General features: G+C 45.5%; 1 protein-coding gene and 1 long non-coding RNA gene across 3 annotated transcripts in view; one reads left to right on the forward strand and one right to left on the reverse strand.

Annotated features, from left to right (window-relative positions):
• Positions 1 to 443: 443 nt before the first annotated feature.
• On the forward strand, positions 444 to 6590 carry LOC123953089. 2 transcript variants are annotated; one of them, XR_006820805.1, is made up of 4 exons: positions 444 to 609; positions 2007 to 2093; positions 4415 to 4756; positions 6301 to 6590. It is a non-coding gene; the product is annotated as an uncharacterized LOC123953089 (long non-coding RNA). The 2 variants fall into 2 exon arrangements; XR_006820806.1 differs by lacking the exon at positions 6301 to 6590 and adding an exon at positions 5364 to 5589.
• A 13730-nt stretch (positions 6591 to 20320) lies between these two features.
• The window catches only part of CLIC4 (chloride intracellular channel 4), a 75080-nt gene continuing 72271 nt past the window's right edge, over positions 20321 to 23129 (reverse strand). Inside the window, exon 6 of the mRNA XM_046018531.1 lies at positions 20321 to 22459. Within this exon, the coding sequence (XP_045874487.1) occupies positions 22295 to 22459 (165 nt within the window). The 3' untranslated portion in view covers positions 20321 to 22294. The remainder of the gene's footprint in view (positions 22460 to 23129) is intronic.

Consider the following 23129-nt stretch of genomic DNA (forward strand, 5'->3'; position numbering starts at 1 on the left):
TGTGGTATAGACATTCCAGCAGCGGCCTGACATTCTAGAAAGGGGGTACGAGAAATGGACAGCTGTTCCCGGATGTTGCCAATTCCATGGGTCCTGCGGGGAGACAGACTCAGACGAGAAGAGGGGGGGATCGTCGGTTTAGCCTGCTTATAGTCTTAGAGGCAAAAACACATTTCTGCCGTCACTGTAAAGAAAAACCCACAGCCAGAGCAAGTCCACGACAGGCAGAGGGGAGGCAGGGTAAAGCCCCATGAGAAACCAAGGGGTGTGGCAAGGCCCACCAGAGCTGGTGCCCCGGCACTGGGATTGGGAAGGGGTCAAACGGGGGAAGTGTGAGCCCCATTAAAAAAAAGTCCCCGGACCCAGAGGTCATTTCCTCCTGCACAGCAGATGCATGATTTTTTATATCTGGCCAAACATGGGAGTAACGCAGGTTGGGTAGCCAAGGGGCCAACAGGGTTGGGGGGAGGGAGAAAAGAAAACAAGGTGAAGTGGAGTTTTACGAGAGGCACTAAGTCCCCTCCCACGAGGAATCACGGGCCGCTAATGAGGACAACTCCGGAGAGTCTAGGGGACCGAGTCAGGGGAGACGCAGGCGATCGGAGAAGGGTGAGTAAGAATGCACGTGCAAGTGTGTGCTCATGTGCGCGCGCACACACACACGCGCGCACACCTACGCACACACACAGACACACAGAAAGAGATCCATGTTGGGGAAAAAGGCATCAGGGGAACAAAGCAAGGTAGAATTCTGGAACCATCCCCCGAAGAGTCCTTTCCCGTAGACCCTTCTGCGGTCTGGGACCGTGGGCAATGAGGCAGAGACTGCCACTGTTGCGGGGGCCACCCAGAGTCATGGTCACCTGCAGGGAGCCCGGGGCTCACTTCCTGTCCCCCACGGTCCCCTCCTCAGGCCTGGGAACTATGTCTGGCATAGTCTCTCTCTCACACACCGTGCACACTCACACTCATTTACACACGCACGGCTTTAATTTCTTTTCCTTTGAGTGGGTGGAGGGAGCTTTGAAAGGTCCCCCATGTTCGCCAAAACGGTGGGCTCCCCGCCCCCTGGGCTGCGGTAAGAGATCATTTTTCCCCACACGTGGAGTTGTGGGAGGGCCTAGTGAAGCTTATAGGCACTTAGCACTGTGCCCAGTACAGTCCCGGTAAATGGGAGGCGTTATTTTTCTTTTTTGTTTGGGAGGGAGGGGCACAAGGAGAGGAAGAATCTTAAACAGGCTCCACGGCCAGCACGGAGCCCAGTTTGGGGCTCCATCTCACGACCCTGAGATCGTGACCTGAGCCAAAACCAAGAGTCAGACGTTCAACCAGTTGAGCCACCCGGGCTCCCCGGCATTATTTTTCTTTTTATCATTGGCAGTGACCCTGGGAGGGCCTGTGCGAAGGAGATGGGAAGGGAAAAAGGAATGAGGAAGCCAGGGCAGGAGTGGTCAGGGAGCAGCCGAGGGTAAGCGTCTGCTGTGGGGTTAGGCCTCGTGCAACCATATGGGAGACACCTGGGAGCCAGGGTCACCATGCGCCACCCAGACTGGCAGTCAGGAAGGGAGACTGGAGGTGCATGACAGCAAGGACAACGGGGACACCACGTCCACTGCTGAGCACTCTGGGGAGGGGGCAATGTGCATTCTGTCACCAGGAGGAGGGAAGGAAGGTGGCCTGGGAGATGCCTGGTGTCCACTCAGTTGTGCCTTGCCTTGAACTGTGTGAGAGTAGACTCACCACTGGCCACTCCAAGCCTCAGTTTCCTCTCTGGGTGTCTGGGGGCCCCATCTCCACACAGATCTCTGGCTGGCTCATGCTGGCACAATCCAGCAGCACTCCCTCCGCCCCCTCCTCACCTCCTTACCTCCATAGCTGGGGGCCACGGCCAAGAATTTTTGCAAAGTGCCTCACCCTCCAAACAAACAAACCAGAAGGAGGCACGGCCTAAGTGTCTTTTTGGTCTGCTGCCTGATCTCCTTGAAGCCCTGACTGATTTCTTTCAGTTGTAGAAAATATGAACTTACCAAACAATTGAGAAACAGCCCTGAGCTCTGATGTTGGCTGCAGCGAGACGTTTGTCCTGGGCAAAGGTAATCTGGCAGGTGCCCCTGCCCTTCCGAGCTCCCACCCATCCAAACTGCGGAGGCTCTTAGTGAGTTCGTCAGAGTTGACAGTGGGTTCTGCCAGAAGGGAGTGCTAGTCTGAGCCCTCGAAACGTGGGCCAGCATCTGGGCAGGGGGGGCAGTAATTGCCCATTGTCTGAGGGACGGCCTTGGGGTGGGGGGTGGCCTCAGAAGCTGCTCCCAGACCACACTCCCCTACTTCTTTCTGGAACATGAACCAGAGGCTTCAGGATCCCCTGACTCGGCTGTCAACCCCTGCAGCCCCTCCAGGCCCAAGTCGACGGTCACGGCCAGGATAGGGGGAGCCGAGGGCGAGTCTGGTTCCGCCGCCCATCCTGGGCCGCTCAGCTGGCAGGGTGACCAGGATGACTGGGTGCCCACATGGGCCACACCCAACCACACCTCCTTCCTGCCAGCCATCCCTGCGTCTGATGCTGCAGGGACAGGGAGTGACAAGACTGGGCCCTGTGTTGTCTGAGTCACAAGCTCCTGATGCCTTCCTGACCCCCCCTTTAGCCTTCAGGTGACTCGACTTCTGTCTTAGGGGCTCAGGATGCCAAGCAGCCCCCAGTAGTGACAGTGGCTAGATTTGGAGATGCTCTTGCCGCCCAGTGGTTCTCAAGGGGGCGGGATGGGGGCACATCGGGTACACCTCCGGGGGAGGTAGAGGGAACGACTGCTCAGCTCCCGCCTCAGACGTCCTACATGGAATCCCCAAAACCCTGGCATCCCTGAGGTAGGCTCCCAGGCCCCTGACAATTACAATGGGGGACACAGTTCTTCAGGCTTAATCCCAAGAGCCAGAAGACGCAGGATGGAGCCCTGAGTCAGCCCGTTATGGGGTGTGGAAACTTGAGCACATAGCTGGACCTCTCTGAGACCGTCTTCTCATCCCTAGAGTGAGGGTAATACTGGCACCTCCTCCACGGGGGGCATGAAGAAAATACAAGAGCCCTCCATACAGCCCTTGGCACTGGGCTCGGCACAGAATGAACTCTCAATAAACACCAGCTGTTACTGCTGTTGCCATGGGGCGGAGAGGCCGCTGTTAACCACCACCGAGGCCACCACCCTGCCTGCTCTCAGGACACGGTCTCCTTCTGCCCTGCCTCGCTAGCCAGATTATACCCCTCCCAGTCAGGACTGCCACAGGCGGTTGCACAGCTCGTACACTGCACAAAGTGCTGTGGCTGGAATTGGAGCTCAAGTCCCAGTTGACTCTGCTGCTCAGCCAGGTGCACTGGCATGTGAGCAGTGCCCAGAAGAGACACATTTTCTAATCTGTCCCAAAGGGGCACACAGGCAGCAGCAGGTGACTGTGGATCCCTGGCTGAGCTTGCCCCAGCTTCAGCCACTCTCAGAACCTGGAGCAGTGACTGCCAAGGTCAACCACTCCAGCCGCAGCTCAGCCCCTCAGAGAAGGTAGTGGCCAATGGAAGGCTCTCCATCCTTCTATAGTAAGAAAATGCCTGTCTACAGCACCCACCCCCCTAGCCCTGCACCTCCACAGTCCATGCAGGCTGCAGAAACTGCAGTGTCTCTGCCTGACAGGCCCTGGCAGGAAGACAACAGTGATCCATTGGTTGTAAAACTGTATCTATATATTTGGCAGACAACTTGGGGCATCTGAAAATCAGTTTATTATTAGGTGAGATTAGAACACGGTAGTTAATTTTCTTAGGCATCGAATTGTGTAGGACAATGTCCAGATTCTTAGGAGATGAGGGCTAGATTATTTAGGGATGATGCGTCATGATGTTTACAACTTCCTCTGAAGAGTCTCAGAGAAATTGTATAGATACAGACGTACATACGGATATAGAGAAATAGATGTGGGGAAGAAATGCTCATAAGCAAACAAATATGGCCAAGTGTCAACACTATTATGTCCAGGGTGTAGGTATGGAGATATATGTTGGGCTATTCTATTTTTTTTTTAAGATTTTATTTATTTATTTATTTGAGAGAGAGAGAGAAAGAGAGAGAACACACACAAACAGGGGGAGGAGGAGAGGGAGAGGGAATCCCAAGCGCACTCCGAAATGAGTGCAGAGCCTGACGCAGGGCTCGATCCCACACCCCCAAGATCATGACCTGAGCTGAAACCAGAAGTCGGATGCTCAGCCAACTGAGCCACCCAGGGGCCCTTGTTGGACTAATTTTGCATCTCTTCTGTAGAAGTTTTCATAATAAAAATCATGAAATATTTTTATTTCACGCATAATTTTTGTAAAGGAAATGGTGAGAAATCTCCCAGGGTCAGAGTTCTCTCTGTCTTCCACCCCCAGCCTGCACTGTGGTCTTCCTTTCCGAGAGAGACCCTCCTAGGCAGACCCCTGCCTGCTTCGGACATATGGAGAGTGTCCTCCCAGGGCGACGCCTTAGAGCCACTCAGAACCCAGGACCCGGAAGGGCAGATCATCACCACTTCTGACTCAGTCCTCCCAGAGGAGCGTAGACGCACAGCTCTGTCCCCCGAGTGCCCTCCCCTTTGGGATCCTCCTTTTGAAGTAAGGTCTTCCTTCCTGCATTTTGTATAGTCGAAGAAACTGGAAATTACATGATTGTCCATGAGTAGAGATTGGAGGCCTGAACTGAACAGCTGTGTACCTGCACGTTCGGACACGAAGGTAGGTCTGTGACATTCCAAGTGAGGAAGCAAGCTGCAGAGAAACCTGCAGAATTTGTTGTTTTTAAGAGAAAACACTAGGGGGGACGCCTGGGTGGCTTAGTTGGTTGAGCCACTCAGGTCATGATCCCAGGGTCCTGGGATCGAGTCCCACATCGGGCTCCTTGCTCAGCAGGGAGCCAGTTTCTCTCTCTGCCCCTGCCTGTCACTCTGCCTGCTTGTGCGTGCTCTGATAAATAAATAAATAAATAAATAATAAAATCTTTAACAAAGAAAAACCAAAACACTAGGTACATAATGATCGTTGTGTGTGCCTAGAGAAAGATCTGGAAGGTGGCCCACTGAACTGTTCACAGTGGTTACTTTAGGAGAGTGAGAGTGGGTGGAGGAAGAGAAACTTTCACTCTCGCGTCAAACGCATCTGCGTGTTTGGAATCTGTTCACAATTCTCAAGCACACACCCCAGAGCCCTCACTGCATGTCGGCAGCATAACGACGCCCTCTAACACTCACGCAGCTCCCACTATGTGTCAAACGCTGTTCTAAGGACCTCATGCCTATTAACGCATTTAATCCACATTTTCCCCGCCATCTTTCCCAATTTCGAGGGGACGGAGGCACAGAGCTGTTACGTAACTTCCCTGAGGTCACACAGCCTGTACGAGGCGGAGCTGGGATTTGAACCTGAGCGGTCTCTCTCCAGCAGCGCTGCCACACGCTGTTGCTATCCCCTCGGAGGCCTCTTCCGGCACTGTTTCGAACTCTCCCAAAGCTCCCAGAGGGCTTCTGTGCCGGGCGCAAGGACTCTAAGAGCCGCTGAGGAGGCCGACCCCAGTTGGCCCAGGTACTAACGCAATCGAGGCTGGTAGGTTCGGCCTCTTCTTTTCTAAGAGGGAGGCAGTGAGGGCACCAGAGAAATAAAGAAGGTGGACTCTGGGTAAGGCCCTGCAAATTCCAAAGCCCTTTCTCCTTCGCACGCACCTGCGGTGCCACACAATGTTAGTCCTTGGAAATCAAGGCCCTTCTGCTCCTTCGGCAGATGAAGGAACTGAGGCCCAGAGACAGGGAGAGCCCCACGTCTGGACGGGTTTGGCCGGGGCCTTTCAGGGCAAGGGAGGAGAATAAAGCCCCAACCTGTTGTCCAGGCCTTCCCCATCTTGCTTTCCATGGGTGGTGAGGACCGAGCCTTGAGTCCCGGGGGCCTCCCGCCGGCCACCAAAGGGGAGGCCGTCTCCAGGACACCCCTCCCAGTGTGGGACCCCATGGCTCCCATGCAACCCCCATCCTCAGCGTCTCTGGGTCCTGGACAGAGGTGTCACACTGCCCCAGAGCCACACCTTAGAATTCTGAGAATAAGAAGCGGCCCAACACCCCAGAGGAGACACACCCAGATGTTCGCGGGGGCAGATCTGGGGCGTGAAATTGCGGGTAATGTTTATTTCCTTCTTTGTACTTTCCCACACTTTCCAATTTTTTATTTGGTGAACACGTATCACTATTATAATTAGCCAAAGAATACCGGACTTTTTTTTTTTTTTTCTCCAGGAGAAACCAAGGCCGCATCACAGGACTCATTTCAGCCGGTGAGCGTAAACACTTGTTAACCTAAGAAGAGGACATGGGAGAGGGAGAGAGACAGAGAGCCAACATCTGTTGTGAGGTGCTGGGAATGCTACGTCCGTGATCCCTGTCATCCTCACAACCAGCTTGGGCATTTGGTGTTATGACTCCCATTTTACAGGGGGGTATACTGAGGCACAGAAAGCAACTGCTGTTCCCACCTCACTATGCTGCCTTTCCTTGAGGTCATCTTTTGACTCGGGAATTCCATTCCCAAGGATGTATTTCTTTTTTTTTTTTTTTTTTTTTTTTTTTTTTTTTTTTAAAGTGCCCCAAGGATGTATTTCTAAGAGCTACTTCAACGGAATTCGAAAGCTGGAGGCATAAAGAGGTGTGTGCCAGCAAACTACAACAGCACACACCGTAGGATCCAACAAGGTGATAGAAGACGCTATAAAAAGGGACCTTCGGCCATGGGGAAATAGTTCCTCCATCCGTGGTAGCCAACCCGCACAAAGGCCCTGCCTCCTTCTAGTCGCAGGCTTGTGAGGCCCCGCCTCACGCTGAGTAGGGCTGACTTGGTGGTCAGTGGGCTACAGGGGAGCGACCTCAAGGAGACACCGTGAAAGATGTTGCAACTTTCACCTCAGTCTCTTGATGGCTCCTTCAGGGCTAAGCCGGTGGCCACCATGTCATGAAGAAACACAAGCTGCATGACAGAGGGGCCGGGGTGGAGAGGCGCTGAGGCCTCCCGCCAACAGCCATGCAAGTGTGCCATCTTGGGAACGGAGACCCCGGAGCCCCCTTCCAAGCCCAAATGAGCTGCTCCCAAAATTCTTAACCCACAGAAATGACGAGAAAGTAAGCGTTGTGACTGGGTGTCTGTGAAGCTGGAGAGATCCTGGCCAGACCAAGGACATGGGTTCTTGTGGTCTTCTCGACCCTTGACCTTTCCCTAAAGCTCCTCCATGAAATTCTTTGATCATTAAAAAGAAAAATTAAATTAAGTGAATAAATGTCATTTTTTAAAAATTTAATTTAAAATTTTAAAGATTTTATTTATGTATTTGACAGAGAGAGATCACAAGTAGGCAGGCAGAGAGGCAGGCAGAGAGGGGGGAAGCAGGCTCCCTTCTGAGCAGAACCATGTGGGGCTCTATCCCAGGACCCTGAGATCATGACCTGAGCCAACGGCAGAGGCTTAACCCATTGAGCCACCCAGGTGCCCCGAATAAATGTCACTTTAAGTCACTTGGTTTGGGGCTAACTTGTTCCACGGCAGTGGATGAACCATGCCCCATGCAACGGAATGCCGTGCAGCAACGAACGTGAAGGGGCATCTGCTCCGCATGACGTATGACAACATGCGTGAATTTCCCAGTGTTGAGCAAAAGAGGCCAGATAGCAGACACTATTCTTTGTGATTTTATGGATACAGAGATCAAAAACTCTCAAAATTGGGGTGCTTGGCTGGCTCAGTCAGTGGAGCTGGAGTGATCACGGGGTTGTGAGTTCGAGCCCCACATCTGGTGTAGAGCTAACTTAAATAAATAAATAAATATCAATCAATCAATCGTTTTAAAAAACAGTCAAAATTAATCTGTGCTATCATAGTAGTGGTTCCCTTTGAGGGGTGGCTAATGAGGGGGGCCAGTCAGGAGGGGTCCCCCAGGGCTGATAATGGCCTGCTTCTCCATCTGGGGGCTGTTCAGATCATGGGTGTGTTTAGTGTGCAAAATTCCATCAAGCTATGCATTTGTTACTAGTCCGTATAAACACCCTATTTCAACGCGAAGTGTTTTAAAATGACCATTTTACATGCATTGTAGAAAATCTAGACCCCTGTGACCAGGCTCTGGTCGGTGAGCTGGGAGATCCTGCCCAGAGATCTCTGTCCTACAGCACACATGTGCACAGGAAGGCAGGATGGAAACAACTGGAAATGTCTGTGTGGGGGAGGCAGGGATTCCAGGCCATCCTTACATCTTTAAGGATTTCATTTGCCATCTTTACATCTTTCATGATTTCCTTTAAGAATGTATTATACTGGGGGCGCCTGGGTGGCTCAGTGTGGGTTAAAGCCTCTGCCTTTGGCTCAGGTCATGATCTCAGGGTCCTGGGATCGAGCCCCGCCCCGGCTCTCTGCTCGACAGGGAGCCTTCTCCCCTCCCCCCTACCCCCCTCCTGCCTTTCTGCCTACTTGTGATCTCTGTCTGTCAAATAAATAAATAAAATCTTATAAGAAAAAAAGAATGTATTAAACTGTCTTTTCAAAGGAATGAACTAAAGGGCCAAGAGGTAAGATACGTTTCTGCCCGGAGTCAAACCAGAAACGACAGTGTAGTCCTCTAAGCAGTGAGCTTTCTTATTCACCCCCAATCTGGCCACCCAGAAGAACTTCCCAGAGATTTTACAAATTGCTCAAGTGTGGTTTCTCTGGCAGGATTGGTTATTGCAATTATTGTTTACATTAAAGGTAGAAAAGTGAAGGCCTGTTCCCAAGGTTCACGGAACATAGGGACTGGGAAGGGAGAGAGAAAGTGTCGCAACATCATGGGCAAACAGAGCAGGAAGTATCACTCTGCCATGAAGTAAGAGGAAAATCTGCGGCCCTGGGAGATTCTTGCCAGTGCTGATAGTGACAGAGTCAGATCAGAAACATCACCCTCCAATCCCAAAATGGCTACAGACACGCAAGAAAGAGGAGAGAGTTCTCCAGTTTTTCTGAGCTATGAACTTTGCACTTCCCAGAGAGTTTTCCAGAACAGGTTCCATATTGGTCACAGTAGACCTCCAATGTTCTGATGTTCAGCGACCATCCTGAAGACACAGAACCTGTTCGTGCAGCCCCTCCCCTATGTTCTCGCCCAGCTCGGAAACCCTCAGTAGCTTCCCTGTTTGGAACCCTACAACACAGCTTTTAAAAGCATCCCTGATCTGGCCCCAAACTACCAGTCCATTCCCAGCACCCAGAGTTGCCCCATCTCTGGCCTCCAGGTCAAGGTCCCATTTGTATCCCTCACCTAGGAGCTCCCTTCCCCAACTGCCCTGTACTCGGGCAAGGGCTTTCTAAACTTCAAAGCTGTGGAAGAAACCACAAAGGAAATGTTTGACAGATCCGTGCTACAAAAAGCAAAAAATTCCGGTGTGATTAAAAAATACAAGCAAAATTAAAAGACAGAGAACTGGAAGGAATGTTTGCAACAAATACCACAGACAGATGGTTAGAACCCTTAATTTATGAAGAACCCACAAAAATCAATAAAAAAACACACAAAGATGCTCATGGATGAAAAAGCAAAGGACATAATAAAAAACAAATATAAGAGGCCAGTAAACACATGGAGGGGGAAAAAAGGATGCTCCATCTGTCCAAAGGCCCAAGAAATGCGAATAGAAATAAGATCAGAAGTTAAGATGCCATGAAGTGAGCCCAGACACTGCTCCCTGCTAGCTGAAGAACAGAGAGATGGCATTTGCCCCGGGGTTGGGGGGAGCGGGGGAAGGGTGTAAACCAGTGTGATATTTCTGGCAAGACGCTTAGTGTTATTTATCAAAAGCCTGAAAAATGTTCCTACGCTCTGTCTACATAATTTTTTTTTTTTGTCTACATAATTTTTTAAGCCACTTACTTAGCAACTTTCCAGCAAATAACCTGGTGATACGTGTCCAGACTCTTAAGAGGTTCATATGTCTGGTTCACATTTCTGATTATTTTCTCAGAAACATGGAAGTTGAATGATGGTCAAAGATGCACGCACTGAGATACTCATTGCGATGTAAGGGTGTGATAACAGAAAGCTGGAAACAACCTAAACACCCGTCCGTCAGCTGGGGAATCAGTGAGTCAATTATGATGAATCCATGGGACGGAAAACGTTAGGCAAATAGCCTTATAATAATCGAGAGTTCCAGAGGATGCGGGCAATGCTTAAGATATAATAGGTTTGTAATGGAAAGTAAGCTGTAAATCTTAAAGAAAAAAAAAATCCTAGCCAATAGGTGGGAAAACACATCATGAATGGGTGCCTCTGGTGGTGAATTTGGGGAAAATTTGTGTATGTGCTTCTTTACTTTTTTCTGTACTTTCCAAAATTTCTACAATGGGCAGAATTACTCTGATAATCGTTTAAAGGGTTAAAAACATTTTAAGAAATTATTCTCCTTGATATACTGTTGAGTTTCCCAGTGAAAAAGCAGTTTTCCCATTCCAAGTGGACGGAAGGTAGGTGCCATAAATACGCACGAGGGAAGGAAAGAACGACCGTTTTAAGTCCCTTGTGAATCGTTTCTCACCTTCTGCTTTTATTGCCTGGTTACTTGTGTTTATGTCTTTCTCCCTTGTGATCCTGGAAGCTCCTGGAAGGCAGAAATCACGTGTCTCCATTTATTTGTGATCAGCTGGTCCCTTGTGCCCAGGAGGCACTCATAGTGTTATTTTTTTTTTAATGAATGGAGCATCTGATATAGTTAGGTATGTTTTAACAGGAGATAAAGATTATTTGTTAAACCCCATTCCTTATGAAGTCAGGGGACTCCCTGAGAGTCAAGCAGAGGAGATCAAGTTGTTTCAGGGGCCACTCTGCCCCTTCCTGGTGGCCATCCCATTGTCTAGCTGCCCTAAGGGTCCCCATACTGCAATTAATTAACTAAGGGGGCCGTGGGCAAGTCACTCATCCTTAGTTCCTTCCTGGATGAGCCAAGGGTGCTGGAGTATTCCCAGCTTGCTGTCACCATGAGCTCTGAAAAGCATCTGATAATGAAAGTTGGCTCAGAATATCAAGTTAGAAGGTATCTTTAGAACGTTCCAGAATTTTTCTTAAAAAAAAAAAAAAGGCTCTCTTGGTAATCTAATCAATACTATGCGATTGAGCGATTGAGTTGGGCTTCACTTCATGTACATTTTTGTCTTTAGGTCCAGTTTTAAAAATAATTAAAATAGGCGACCTTAAGATTCTGCTAAGGACCATAGGAGTCTTGGAGCATGTGTAGAGACGAACTATCTCTCTGCAGTGAACTATTCAGGAGAACGACAGGACACGGTTGACATAACAGGGTTTCCAGGGAAGGAAGGGAAGGGAGGGATACCCGGGCTTTTCTTCTCCCGTCCCTCCCTGGATGGGGAAACCTCCCCGCCACCTCCGCAGGACGATTTTGCTGGCTTACAGTGACCTCTGCAGACAGCGGGGAGTTGTACATCCAGCTCTGAGCCAAGGAGGTGGGGAGGCCCCTGACGCTCTCCCTGGGCTCCCGCAGCCCCTTCTCAGCAGGCAGGACCCTCCTCCAAAGCCGCGAAGTGCGCTAGTTACTTCGTGTTGGATCCGCCCACCTGACTTGCGGGGCGCCCACCTGACTGCGCCTGGAGCTGGAGCTGGGCGGGGTACAGTCCTGCGCCTCCCGGATGGCACCCCTGGAAAAGTCGACTTGGGGACCTCCGGGCGGTTCCACCGCTGGGCCCAGAAATCGGCCTTGCTGAGTCCCCACTTGAGCCCCTCCCAACTCAGGGAGGTGACAGCATCCAACCCAGCGCCCCAGGTAAATTCCGGAGCCAGACGGACCTCTGTCACCTTCCTGGGCAGGTGGCCTCGGACAAAGTATTGAACCTTTCTGCGCTTAAACGTCCTTATCTTAAAAAAGGGGGGGGGGGTTAATAATCATCCCTACCTCAATAGAATGTTGAGCAGATTAAAAGATCTGAAACATTTTATTTACATAGAAATCAAGAGATTTTGTATGTTTATATGTACGTTATGTATAAGCTTCACACCGTAACGCACGCACGGTGTTTACTGAAAATTATTTACTCTTCCCTGACTGCGGAAGTCAGAGGAAGAAGGATCACTTCCAAAAATCGAGGTACGCCCGTTCTCCCTGTGCACAAACCAGAATGCGGAATGCGTCGCCGGCCGTCGTCCCCCGAAGGACCGCCCCCACTCCGTCCCGTCCCGCCCCGCGGGGGTCCCCTAGCCCGATGCCACTCGGCCGCGCGGCCCGGCCTGGAACGGTGGCCGCGCGGACCCCTCCTCCGTGGAGCCTGCCCCGCGGCACCGCCCTGCGTCCGCGGCCGCGCCATCCCCTGCGGGGCTCGGGGAGCCGGTCCCAGCGCCGGGGATGCCCGGTGGCCGCGTCGCTCGCCCTCCCTGCCGCCCCAGGCGCTCCCACCCGCGGCCGTCCCCTCGAGGGCGCGCGGAGGGGCCGGGCTGTGCGGGGAGCCGAAGCCCGCGGGCCTCCTGGCCTCCCGGCAGCGGGTCCCCCTCCCCCGCGCGGAGGTGCGGGGTGGCGGGGAGCGGCCGTTCGGCACCGGAAGGAGGGGAGGAGGCCGGAGGTGACTTCGCAGCGCGCGGCAGCCCTGACAGATCTGATAAAGAGGAAGGAAGCCCGCGACGCGGCCGAGCCGAGCTGTCGGCTCCCCAAACTGACGACGGTCTGCAGCTGTCGCGGCCGTTTGCCTGCGCGGGAGCCCCGGCAGGGGAGCCTGCGCCCCCTACTGGCCATTTTAGAACTGCACCCGACGGGCGAAAGGAAAGCCCGCAAAGGCAAGGCTAATGCTTCCTGCAGCACAAGGTGGTGAGCTTTCCTGGGGGAGGCAGGGCTGTCCCGGCCTGGGCCCTCTTCCCTCCGCTCCTAGCCAGGGAGACCTGCCGCAGAGAGCATTTGAGATTTGCTCCCGGTGGAACTCTGCTGACCTGGCCACCCAATGACCTTGGCCGTAAGGGGTCAGGCCTCCAAGTCCACCCTAGTTAAAGCAGAGACACTCAGGCAGATGACGGAGGAAAATCTGAGTATTGCTCCATGCCTTGGGCTCTAACTTTGGCTCTATATCACTTAGTAGCTTGTGACCTTGAGCAACTTTCCTAACCTCCCTGTGCATCAATTTCTGCATCCATAAAATGGGAATCATAGTCTCCAACTCATAGGAGTGTTAGGGAGACTAAGTGAGTTAATATATGGAAAGGCTTAGCATAGTTCCTGGCACATAATAAGCACATATGTTAAAAGGTCTTAGTCTTATTTTGCACTTGCTGTATAATTGGTTCCTCCTCATTCTGGAGATTCTCTTGCTTTCAGTCCGTTTCTAATTTACTTCTACTGTGGTCAGAGAACATATTTTGTATTGTTTCATTTCTTTGAGATTTGTTGAGACTTGCTTCATGGGCCAGCATATGGTCTACTTTGCTAAAAGTTCCATGTGTACTTGAAAAGAATGTGCATTCTGCAGTTGTTGCATATAGTGTTCCAATGTCAATCAGGTCAAGTTAGTTAAGTGAGTTATTCAGATTCCTTAGGGTGTGTTTGGGGGGTGGGTGTGTTTTCTTTTTCTTTTCTGTTGTTCTGCCAGTTACTGAGAGAGCTCTGTTAAAAATCCCTAATGATGATGGTGTATCTATTTCTCCTTCTGGCTTAATTTTTGCTGTATGTATTCAAGATCATGTTAGCGATGCATATAAATTTAGGTCTGTTTTTATCTTCCTAGTGAATAAACTTCATTACAAAAGGATGCTGTAAATGTCCTATATTATAAAATGTCCTTCTCCTCAGGTCTAGTAATACTTCTTGCCTCAAAGCCTGACTTGTATGATAAATGGTTACATTTACTTTCCTTTGATTTACTGTGTCAACAGATTGACTGTTCCATCCTTTAATTTCAGCCTTTCTGTGTCCTTATAGTTGGTTTCTTGTGCATGTCATATATTGGGGTTTGATATTTTTTTAAATTGTTCAACACTCTGACTTTTCTTTTTAAAGATTTTTATTTATTTGATAGAGCTCACAAGTAGTGGAGAGGTGGGCAGAGAGAGAAGGGGAAGCAGGCTCCCTGCTGAGCAGAGAGCCCAATGCGGGGCTCAATCCCAGGACCCTGGGATCATGACCTGAGAGGAAGACAGAGGCTTTAACCCACTGAGCCACCCAGGCGCCCCAACACTTTGACTTTTCATCAGATTGTTTAGTCTCCTTATATTTAATATAAGTACTAATGGTGTATGGTTTATAGCTGACCTTTTGCTTTTTTTTTTTTTTTTTTTTCAATTTGTCCTATCTTTTGTTCCTTTAGTCCTCTTGTTCTTTCTTTGGGATTCATTGGATTCTTTTTCAAACTCCTTTCCCCTTGAATCTTGGATTTTTAAGTTATTTGTTCTTGTAATTATCTTAATAGATACACTGGATATTACAATATTTATTATAGTTTTCTTAAATTAGTACTTTTACCACCTGCCAAAGAATGTAAAGATCCTACAAGTACTTAACTCCACTTAACTTTCCTACTACACTTCCAACAACGTTATATATTTATAATACATAATCAGTTATATATATTCTACATTATATACTTTCTCCATTATATTTTACTTCTATAAGCCAGTTAGATGTTCCACAAAATGTATTTCCACAGAACTCAAGTACGTAAATGTTTACTTCTACAGAAATGAAATATACAGTACATGTCTTCAAGACATTACTGTTGCTGTTTAAATAATCAATATGCTATTACATTTGCCTACAGGTTTTACCTTTCCCACTGCTTTTTATTCTCCCTTCTGGTTCTGTACCTCAATCTGGGGCTCATTTTTCTTGGAGCTGAAGTACGTCCTTCAGTATCTTTCCTAGCACTAGTTTGCTAGTGCCGAGTTCTCTCCGCTTTTGTCTGTCCGAAAATGCCCTTTTTGGCTTAGCTTATGAGAATATTTTCAGTAAGTATGGAATTCTCCGTTGGTGGGTTTTTTCCCTTTTCTTTTTAGCAGTTTAAAGATTCCCGTCTTCTGGCTTCCAGCCTCTCTGCTGAAGAGTTAACCGTTAGTTTTATTGTTACTCCTTCAAAGGTTGTGGGTCATTCTTCTCTGGCTGTCTTTAGGATTTGCTCTTTTGGTTTTCAGGCTTTGACTAGGACATTCTTAGGTGTGGTCTCTTTGTTTTTATTCCATATGGAGTTTGCTGAGGCTTATGAATCTGTGGTTTGATGTCAACAGTTTTAGAAAATTCTTACCTATTATTTCATCAATTACTGCTTCTGCCCCGTTATGTTTCTGTCTGAGACTTTAGTTACACATATGTTTGGATTGTGTTCCTTGTCCCCTATGCTCTTTTCTTTTTTTTTAAGGTTTTTTTTTTTAAGATTTTATTTATTTATTTGTCAGAGAGAGAGAGAGTGAGCACAGGCAGACAGGGTGGCAGGCAGAGACAGAGGGAGAAGCAGGCTCCCCGCCGAGCACAGAGCCCGATGTGGGACTCGATCCCAGGATGCTGGGATCATGACCTGAGCCGAAGGCAGCCGCTTAACCAACTGAGTCACCCAGGCGTCCCCCCCTATGCTCTTTTCTTGTAGATTTCTTTTGTTTTTGCATTCTTTTTACTGTCTTTGCTTTGGTTTGGACTACCTTCAAGCACTAATCCTGTCTTCTGGTGTGTCCATCTTGCTGTTAAACCATAAAATGAATTAATCTCAGATTTGTGCTTTTCAGCCTTTTTTTTTAAGCTTTATTGAGGCATAATTTACAAACTAGAGAATTCACCCATTTTTGGTGAACGCAATTAAATGGCTTATAAAAAATTCTTTTTTTCTTTTTCCTTTTAAGAATTTATTTTGGAAAGTGGTGCCTGGGTGGCTCAAATATCTGATTTTGGCTCAGGTCATGATCTCAGGGTCCTAAGATCAAGCCCCACATGGGGTTCCATGCTCCATGGGGAGTCTGCTTCTCCATCTCTCCCCCTCCCACCCATGCTCTCTCTCTCAAATAAAATCTTTTCTTTTCTTCTAAATAAAATGTTTTGGATGCTGTTTAAATTGAGCTTTAATTCAAACACAAAGGAAATCTACATCACTAACTTTGCCAATTAACCTGTCAATAGACTGATTATCCAAAACTTTAGCGTGGTAGAGCTGCCTCCACACAATTTTTAAAAATTGAGATAAACTTCTATACCATAAAATTCACCCTTTTAAAATACATAATTCACGGGCGCCTGGGTGGCTCAGTGGGTTAAGCCGCTGCCTTCGGCTCAGGTCATGATCTCAGGGTCCTGGGATCGAGTCCCGCATCGGGCTCTCTGCTCAGCAGGGAGCTGCTTCCCTCTCTTTCTCTGCCTGCCTCTCTGCCTAGTTGTGATTTCTGTCAAATAAATAAATAAAATCTTTTAAAAAAAATACACAATTCAGTGCCTTTTTGTATTTTAGTATTCACAAAGTTGAATAACCATCCCTGTTACTTTGTTCCGGCACTTTTTCATCACCCCAAGAAGGAACCCCATACTCACCAGCAGTCACTCCCCATTCTTTCCTCCCCCAACTCCTGGCAACCCACTAATTCATCAGTCTCTGTAAGATTTCCCTATTCTGGACATTTCACATAAATGGACTCTTATGTGGCCTTATTTGATTGACTTCTTTCACTGAGCAAGTTTTCAAGGTTCACTTGTATTGTGCCTTGTGTCTGTACTTTTTTTATGGCTGAATAGTATCCCATTAATGAATATAATGAAAAAAATTATACAGAACATATAAATATAAATATATGTATATATATAAATTTTTTAACCCATTCATCTGTTGACATCTGGGTTGCTTCTGTTTTTTGGCTACTAAAAAGTGAAATGAGCATCCACATACAAGACATATGTGAAGAAAGTTTTATTTCTCTTGGTTATAAACTAAGAGTGGAATTGCTGGGCCATGTGGCTGCTCTGTGTTTAACTATTTGAAGAACTGCCAGACTGTTTTCCAAAGTGGCTGCACCATTTTACATTCCCACCAGCAGTGTATGAGAGTCCTGATTTCCCCACATAATTGCCCACATTTAATATTGTCTTCTTGATTATAGCCATACTGGAGGGTTTTTTGTGTGTGTGGTTTTAACTTATATTTCCCTAATGACTAATGTGAAACTTCTTTTATGTGTCTATTGGCCATCTGTGTATCTTCTTTGAAGAGATATCTATTCAAATCCTTGCTCATTTATTATTCAATTATATATTCTGGACATCAGACCCTTACCTATAATCCATATTTAGAACTGATCCATCATTCCAAAATGATTCCTTATGCTTGTTGGCAATTCCTACTCCTGCCCACAGCACCAGGCAACCATTATGCTGCTTTCTGTGTGTTTTGGTTAAGTCCCTCCTGCTAATGAAATCTTGCCTCCTAAATATGGTGATTATGGGAGATTTCATTCTGCCTTTTGGTAGCCCTGGACTTAGCTTCTAGCATGCCACGTACAGTTCTGGAATTCAACGAATGACCTGTGAAAAAACCAATCATGTATTTGGTGTTCCTGGGTTTCCAGTGTGCCCTATAACCAAGAGCCTTTTGATTCTTTTCCCCAGCAGAGGCCCTCTGTGTGGGCCAAACCCAATCCTCAGTTTCAGGCCCAGAATCAGTAAATGCTCCCCAGGAAGAAAATGGCCAAACCATCAGAAAGGCTTCCTTCACCTCAGAAAGGCTTCCTTCTCTGAAATTCCAATTTATTTAGTCCTTATTGCTTCCAATTTTCTGATGTTCAAAAATATTTTGGTGTTTTTGTTAGTTGCAGTCTGAATGTTGTGTTGCTGTGACCCACTATATCCTACCCATCAATTACTGTGAACTTTTAAGCCTTTATATCTTGTCAGGCGAGCTTCCTAGGTTTTCCTCCCTTCTCAAAACATATATATATGGGTTATAGAGGGGAATAATTCTTCCATATGAATTTTTTAACTTATTTGTCTTGTTCTCACACACACACACACTTGAGATTTTGTTGGAAAACCTACTGAATTTATAAATTACTTGAGACAGAATTAAAACTCTTCTTAAGCTCCCTATCCATGAACGTGGTATACCTATCTATGGAGCAAATTTCTATTCGGTCCTTTGATAATAGTTTGCACTTTTCTTCATAAAGGAGTTGCATGGTTTATTAGACTTGATCTAACATTAATAGATTAATTAGAAGATTAGCTTCTTTTAAAGCATTTTATTTTTTAGAATAGGTAACATATGTTACAAATTTCTCAAATCTCAAAAAAGTATACATTGACAATTCCCCACTCATTTTTCTCAGTCACCCAGGTTTTGTCCAGAAAACAATGTCATCCAATGTTACTAGTTTATTAATTTTAATATAGTTAGTATTAGTATGTAGTAATTATATTTTTTCAATATTTTATCTAGTAATCTGACTAAATTTCCTTATTATTTCTGATAGGTTATTTTGGATTTCCTTTATGTATATGCATCATCTGCAAAAAGCATCCATTTGGTCATTTTTTTTCCATTCCCTATTCTTTCTACAGATTTTACTGCATCGACTAGCACACTTCTAATAAAGTAGCTGTAAAAAGTAGCCAAATAATAGCTGTGATAGAAGGCAATCCTGTCTTATTCCTGGCTTTAGTGGGACGACTTTATTTCATATTTACATATGAAATTAACTGTAGGTTCTTGGCAGATGGCTTTTCAGGTTAAAAATTTTTAAATCTCTGGCCCTACTTTGCTAAGAATGAGAATCATGAACGTTTTTATCAAATTCTTTTATGCACCTAATGAGATGACCATACGATTTTTTCTCCCTTTAATCTATTAAATGTGTTGAGTCAACCCCTCATGGAAAAAAGCAGTCTCAAGTAAAACACTTTTACCCCAGGCTGTTATTTCTTTTCATGAGGTGGGGGAAAAAAGAACATTTTATGATAGTGAAAATATACTTTATTTTTTTAATACAATAGCTGCCAGCAATATACTGGTTCTAGAGAGAGAAAAGAAAATACAAGCATTCTATAATAAGCTTTCATGTGCCTTTTCAAGTAATTCTAAAGAAAATACTCCAATTCTGTTCAACATTAGAACTGAGGGAATTGAAATTTTTTCCATAATAAAAATATAATTTTGACAGCCCCAATCTTGATCATTTGTAAAGGATGGAATTTTTTTTAAAAAAAAGCCTATATAGTATATCAATAATGAATGCTTCCCTCTCTGAATCAAATACTGATTATAACCAGTGTAAGAAAATGGTTAATCAATAAATGATGAAATGTGTATCAAAATGTTCATGAAAAAATACATTGCTATTTCTTCTCATTTTTTACCTTGCAGATATTTCCTAAGTGGATATTTTAAATTACAGAAACAAAAGCTAGCTACGTAACTCTGGAGAGATTCAAAACTCAACAGACGTTAAAATGCCTAAATTCTAGAGTTGATCAACTTAGTGTAAGAATAAATGTCAGAAATCTCTTTATTGTACACAGATTGCTCAAGAGTTTAAAAATAGTGTAAGCTGAGTTATCAAGAAATCGAATCTTATATATATGATTTTCATCACAAAAGTCAATGATCCTAATAAAAGATATTAGAGGGATATAGAAAATCTGAATCTACTTTTTAAAAAAAGGAAGTTATATCAACTGAAATAGTAAAGAGCTTTCCAACTGTTCAACAGAAAAATTTCTTAGAATTCCTTGGAAAATAAGTGAGAGTTTCCATTCAGACTCTAATCTTGCTGAAGTGGAACACAAAGGGCTTAAATGAGGAAATAAATGATCTAGTAGCTGTAAAAACAGCATCGGATGGTCTGCATTATATCAATTCATACATACCACATGAACTGCCATGAAAACTTTCATGCTCTAAAATCTCCCAAGATTTTAAGCTATGATCTTTCCACAAGTATAAAATGGGGGGAGAAATCATGTTCTGGATCATCCTTTTTCCTAGGTTTTGTCCATATGCCAAGCTCAATTTCATCCATCTTCCCTGATAATGTAATAATAAAATCTGTCTTTCTACATCAAAATCGTAACAGACAGACCTGCCTTTCTTGGACATCTAGAGAGAGAGCCAAATACAATCATGGGATAAGTTTTAAAGAGACAATGAAGAGAATAAATATCCAAAGTGAAAATAGTTCATGACTGAATTTCAGAATGTGGTTTTCATCCCTCTATTTTGAGAAATGTTCCTCCGTCCTCATTAGCCCCTCTATTTTGCACCACTCAGTCCCCTGCTCACTGGAAAGAACAGATCCTTCTCTTGAATCTTTCTCATACTTTGAGAGCCATAAGGAGAGGTTCAGTATCACCCGAATGCCAAGTCACTTCCGGTTTAAAAGGAGGTGGGAAGTGGTGATGGCTGCCTGTGTCATTTTCACCCACTGAAACTACTGCTCTAGAATTTCTCAGTGATAACCTGAGTGCTTTTCTTGCAACCAGATAAGTCACTATCCAATATTTAATTACAAAAAGGTGGGTGCCCAGACTTTTGATCAGCAATAAGGAGTTGTAAGAAGGGCAAGGCAAAGAAACCTCCTTGAGCCAAATGGATACAATCTGGAGCTTATCTTTCTATACCAAGGTAATTACTGATAGGTTAAAAAATGCAGTATATGCTTATAAAAATCAGGCTGCTTCCATAACGCCAGTGATTACTAAATGTTAACACACCAAAGGGGGGGGGAAACATTGCCATTTTAAAGCAATAATATAAATTTCCAAAAACAGCCTATGAGAAATAGCACATCTTAAACAAATTACATATAAAAAATTACCAAAATGTATTTTAGTTACAACCACGGTCTTTGGAGCAGTAGTACTTAGAAAGTCCATTTTTAAAAAATGAATAAATATGTAGCAAACTTTTGTTTTATTTTTACCAAGTTCATCTTCCCTTGTTAGAGAACCAATCATTCCTGGTTTAGGACTTCAATTTAAAACAAACAAACAAACAGGCAGAGTGCTATTCCTCAATGTAGCTTTAGAAAAATTTAATCGAAGGAAGTTCAATGATTGAGATTAGGCAAAACTGCAGTAAATATGTACTCACCATTACAACTATAATATAGTTCAACACGAGTGAACCACCTTCTACCCAAAGTTTAACAGTCAGTGGTGGGGGGTGGAGTGGGAAAGCTGGTAATGTGTGTTTTACCTTGTTCTTGATATATGATGGATAATGCATCCTTTAGATTATCCATATTAATTAAATATGCTTCAGAAATAAAATTCTGCCTAATATTTTGACAGGCCCATGCTACATTCCTTAGGTTAATACCTGTGTTAATTTTGACATTCCAAGTTGTTGTACTGCCGTAGCTAAATCAACTACGTATCAGTTTATGTAGTGTTACTCAACACATCTCTGGACAGCAAGGTCTATGCTTACCTAAAAAGGTATTTTTAAAATAAAGGAGGAAAGCACTAAAGTTCCAAACGAATGGCACTGGGCAGGATACACACAAAAAACAACACATGCGGACAGAGTAGCAGGGGCCCACTGGTTTTTCTCATTTGGAGCAAATGCTTGAGGAAGATCTTGAGGGCATCACCCCTCTCTCTGCACTTTTAGCTTCTACAGAGCCTCAGAGGTTATAACTGGCGTGAAGGATAAACGCTTTTGCGCAAAAGTAAAAATCCATGTACAAAGTAAAAACAGCAAACTCTGTAGTGACTTTCTGTGGAAGGCTCTCTTCACCGGTGGTGACAGACCCAGGACAGACTGAACTGAAACAGAGTACTCTGATACAGTAGCGATCCTTTCATATACCCTTACTACATATTATACAATTTCCAGAATACATAAATATTCCTTGTACCATGCACTGTGCACCAGTTTGGGGCTGACTGAGGAGGTTGTGGGTACTATTTTAACAGTTAAACACTGCACGTCCGAAGTTCTGCCCTCTGTCCACCGTGGACAGAGGAAACGGTCAGGGCTCCGGACGGACGGCGATCTACCGCTAAAGTGGGGAGTGTGGCGGCATGTCTCTGAAATTAGAGGAGAGGAGGGTATGGGGCGGGGGAGGGACACAGGATACAAAGTTTTAACATAATACTGCTTAGGAGTGTATACTTAAAGATAGCTACTATACCTTGTCTATCCTTATCCTTATCTTGAATAACTGCACATTCATGCAAAATAAAATTTCTACTTTATAGGAACAGGAGCAGTCTGTTAGGAAAAGCATATTCTTAGGGGAAGATGCGAAGACATCTCTCTCATCAGTGACATTTACTTGGTAAGTCTTTTGGCTACATCACTATAGGCTATTTCGACCTCCTTATCACTGGGACAGGTGTTGGTGAACTCGTCCCTACTGTACGCATTAGTTAAGTATCTCCAGATGCCAGTCATCCCTTTCGGAATATCAAAGTTGCGGTATTTTTTGGCCACCACCTGAAATACAAGGACATCAAAAGTTAACATTTATTTTCCATGGCTTGTAAACCAGACTTAGCTCTGATTTTAGGGCAAACGAATTCTGTGAATCTCTGAGAACTGCTTCTATTTGGGAAGAAGTCCCCTTCATTCTAACCAGAGTTTTAAACGATGACAAGGACGACGGGGTACATCAGAACTTCAGTAATGTGACAAGGATTGCAAACGCCTGCCCTGGTGACCCAGAGGGACAGCCAGGGGAAATCCCCAGGTAAACACTTGAAGGCGCACACACGATTCTGTTTTCCTTGGTCTTGATCTTTGTCACACAACTAGTGTTAACTACGATTCTATTTAGCACAGTGTCTTACGCAATAAATGCTCAGTAAATATTTCTTTGCCTTGTATGGATGTAACCAGGTGATCAAAGAACAGAATTTGACAACCCAAGTCAATGTAGCAAACTCCAATTCAAACTCACCTGCCACATTTTTGAATTTTTAAACAGTCACACACACACAAATTCTTCATATGCTTCAATTTTAAGACATAATTTTCCATTTTACTAACCCTAGGGTATTCCAACTGTTGCCTAAATAGCATTAAGTTATATTGTTTGGGGTTCCTAGTCATATACCAGATTAAAAAAAAAAAAAAAAAAGTATGTCATAGACAAAGAAAGTGCTAT

The sequence above is a fragment of the Meles meles genome, chromosome 1, assembly GCF_922984935.1.
Source record: "Meles meles chromosome 1, mMelMel3.1 paternal haplotype, whole genome shotgun sequence".
Classification (NCBI taxonomy): domain Eukaryota; kingdom Metazoa; phylum Chordata; class Mammalia; order Carnivora; family Mustelidae; genus Meles; species Meles meles.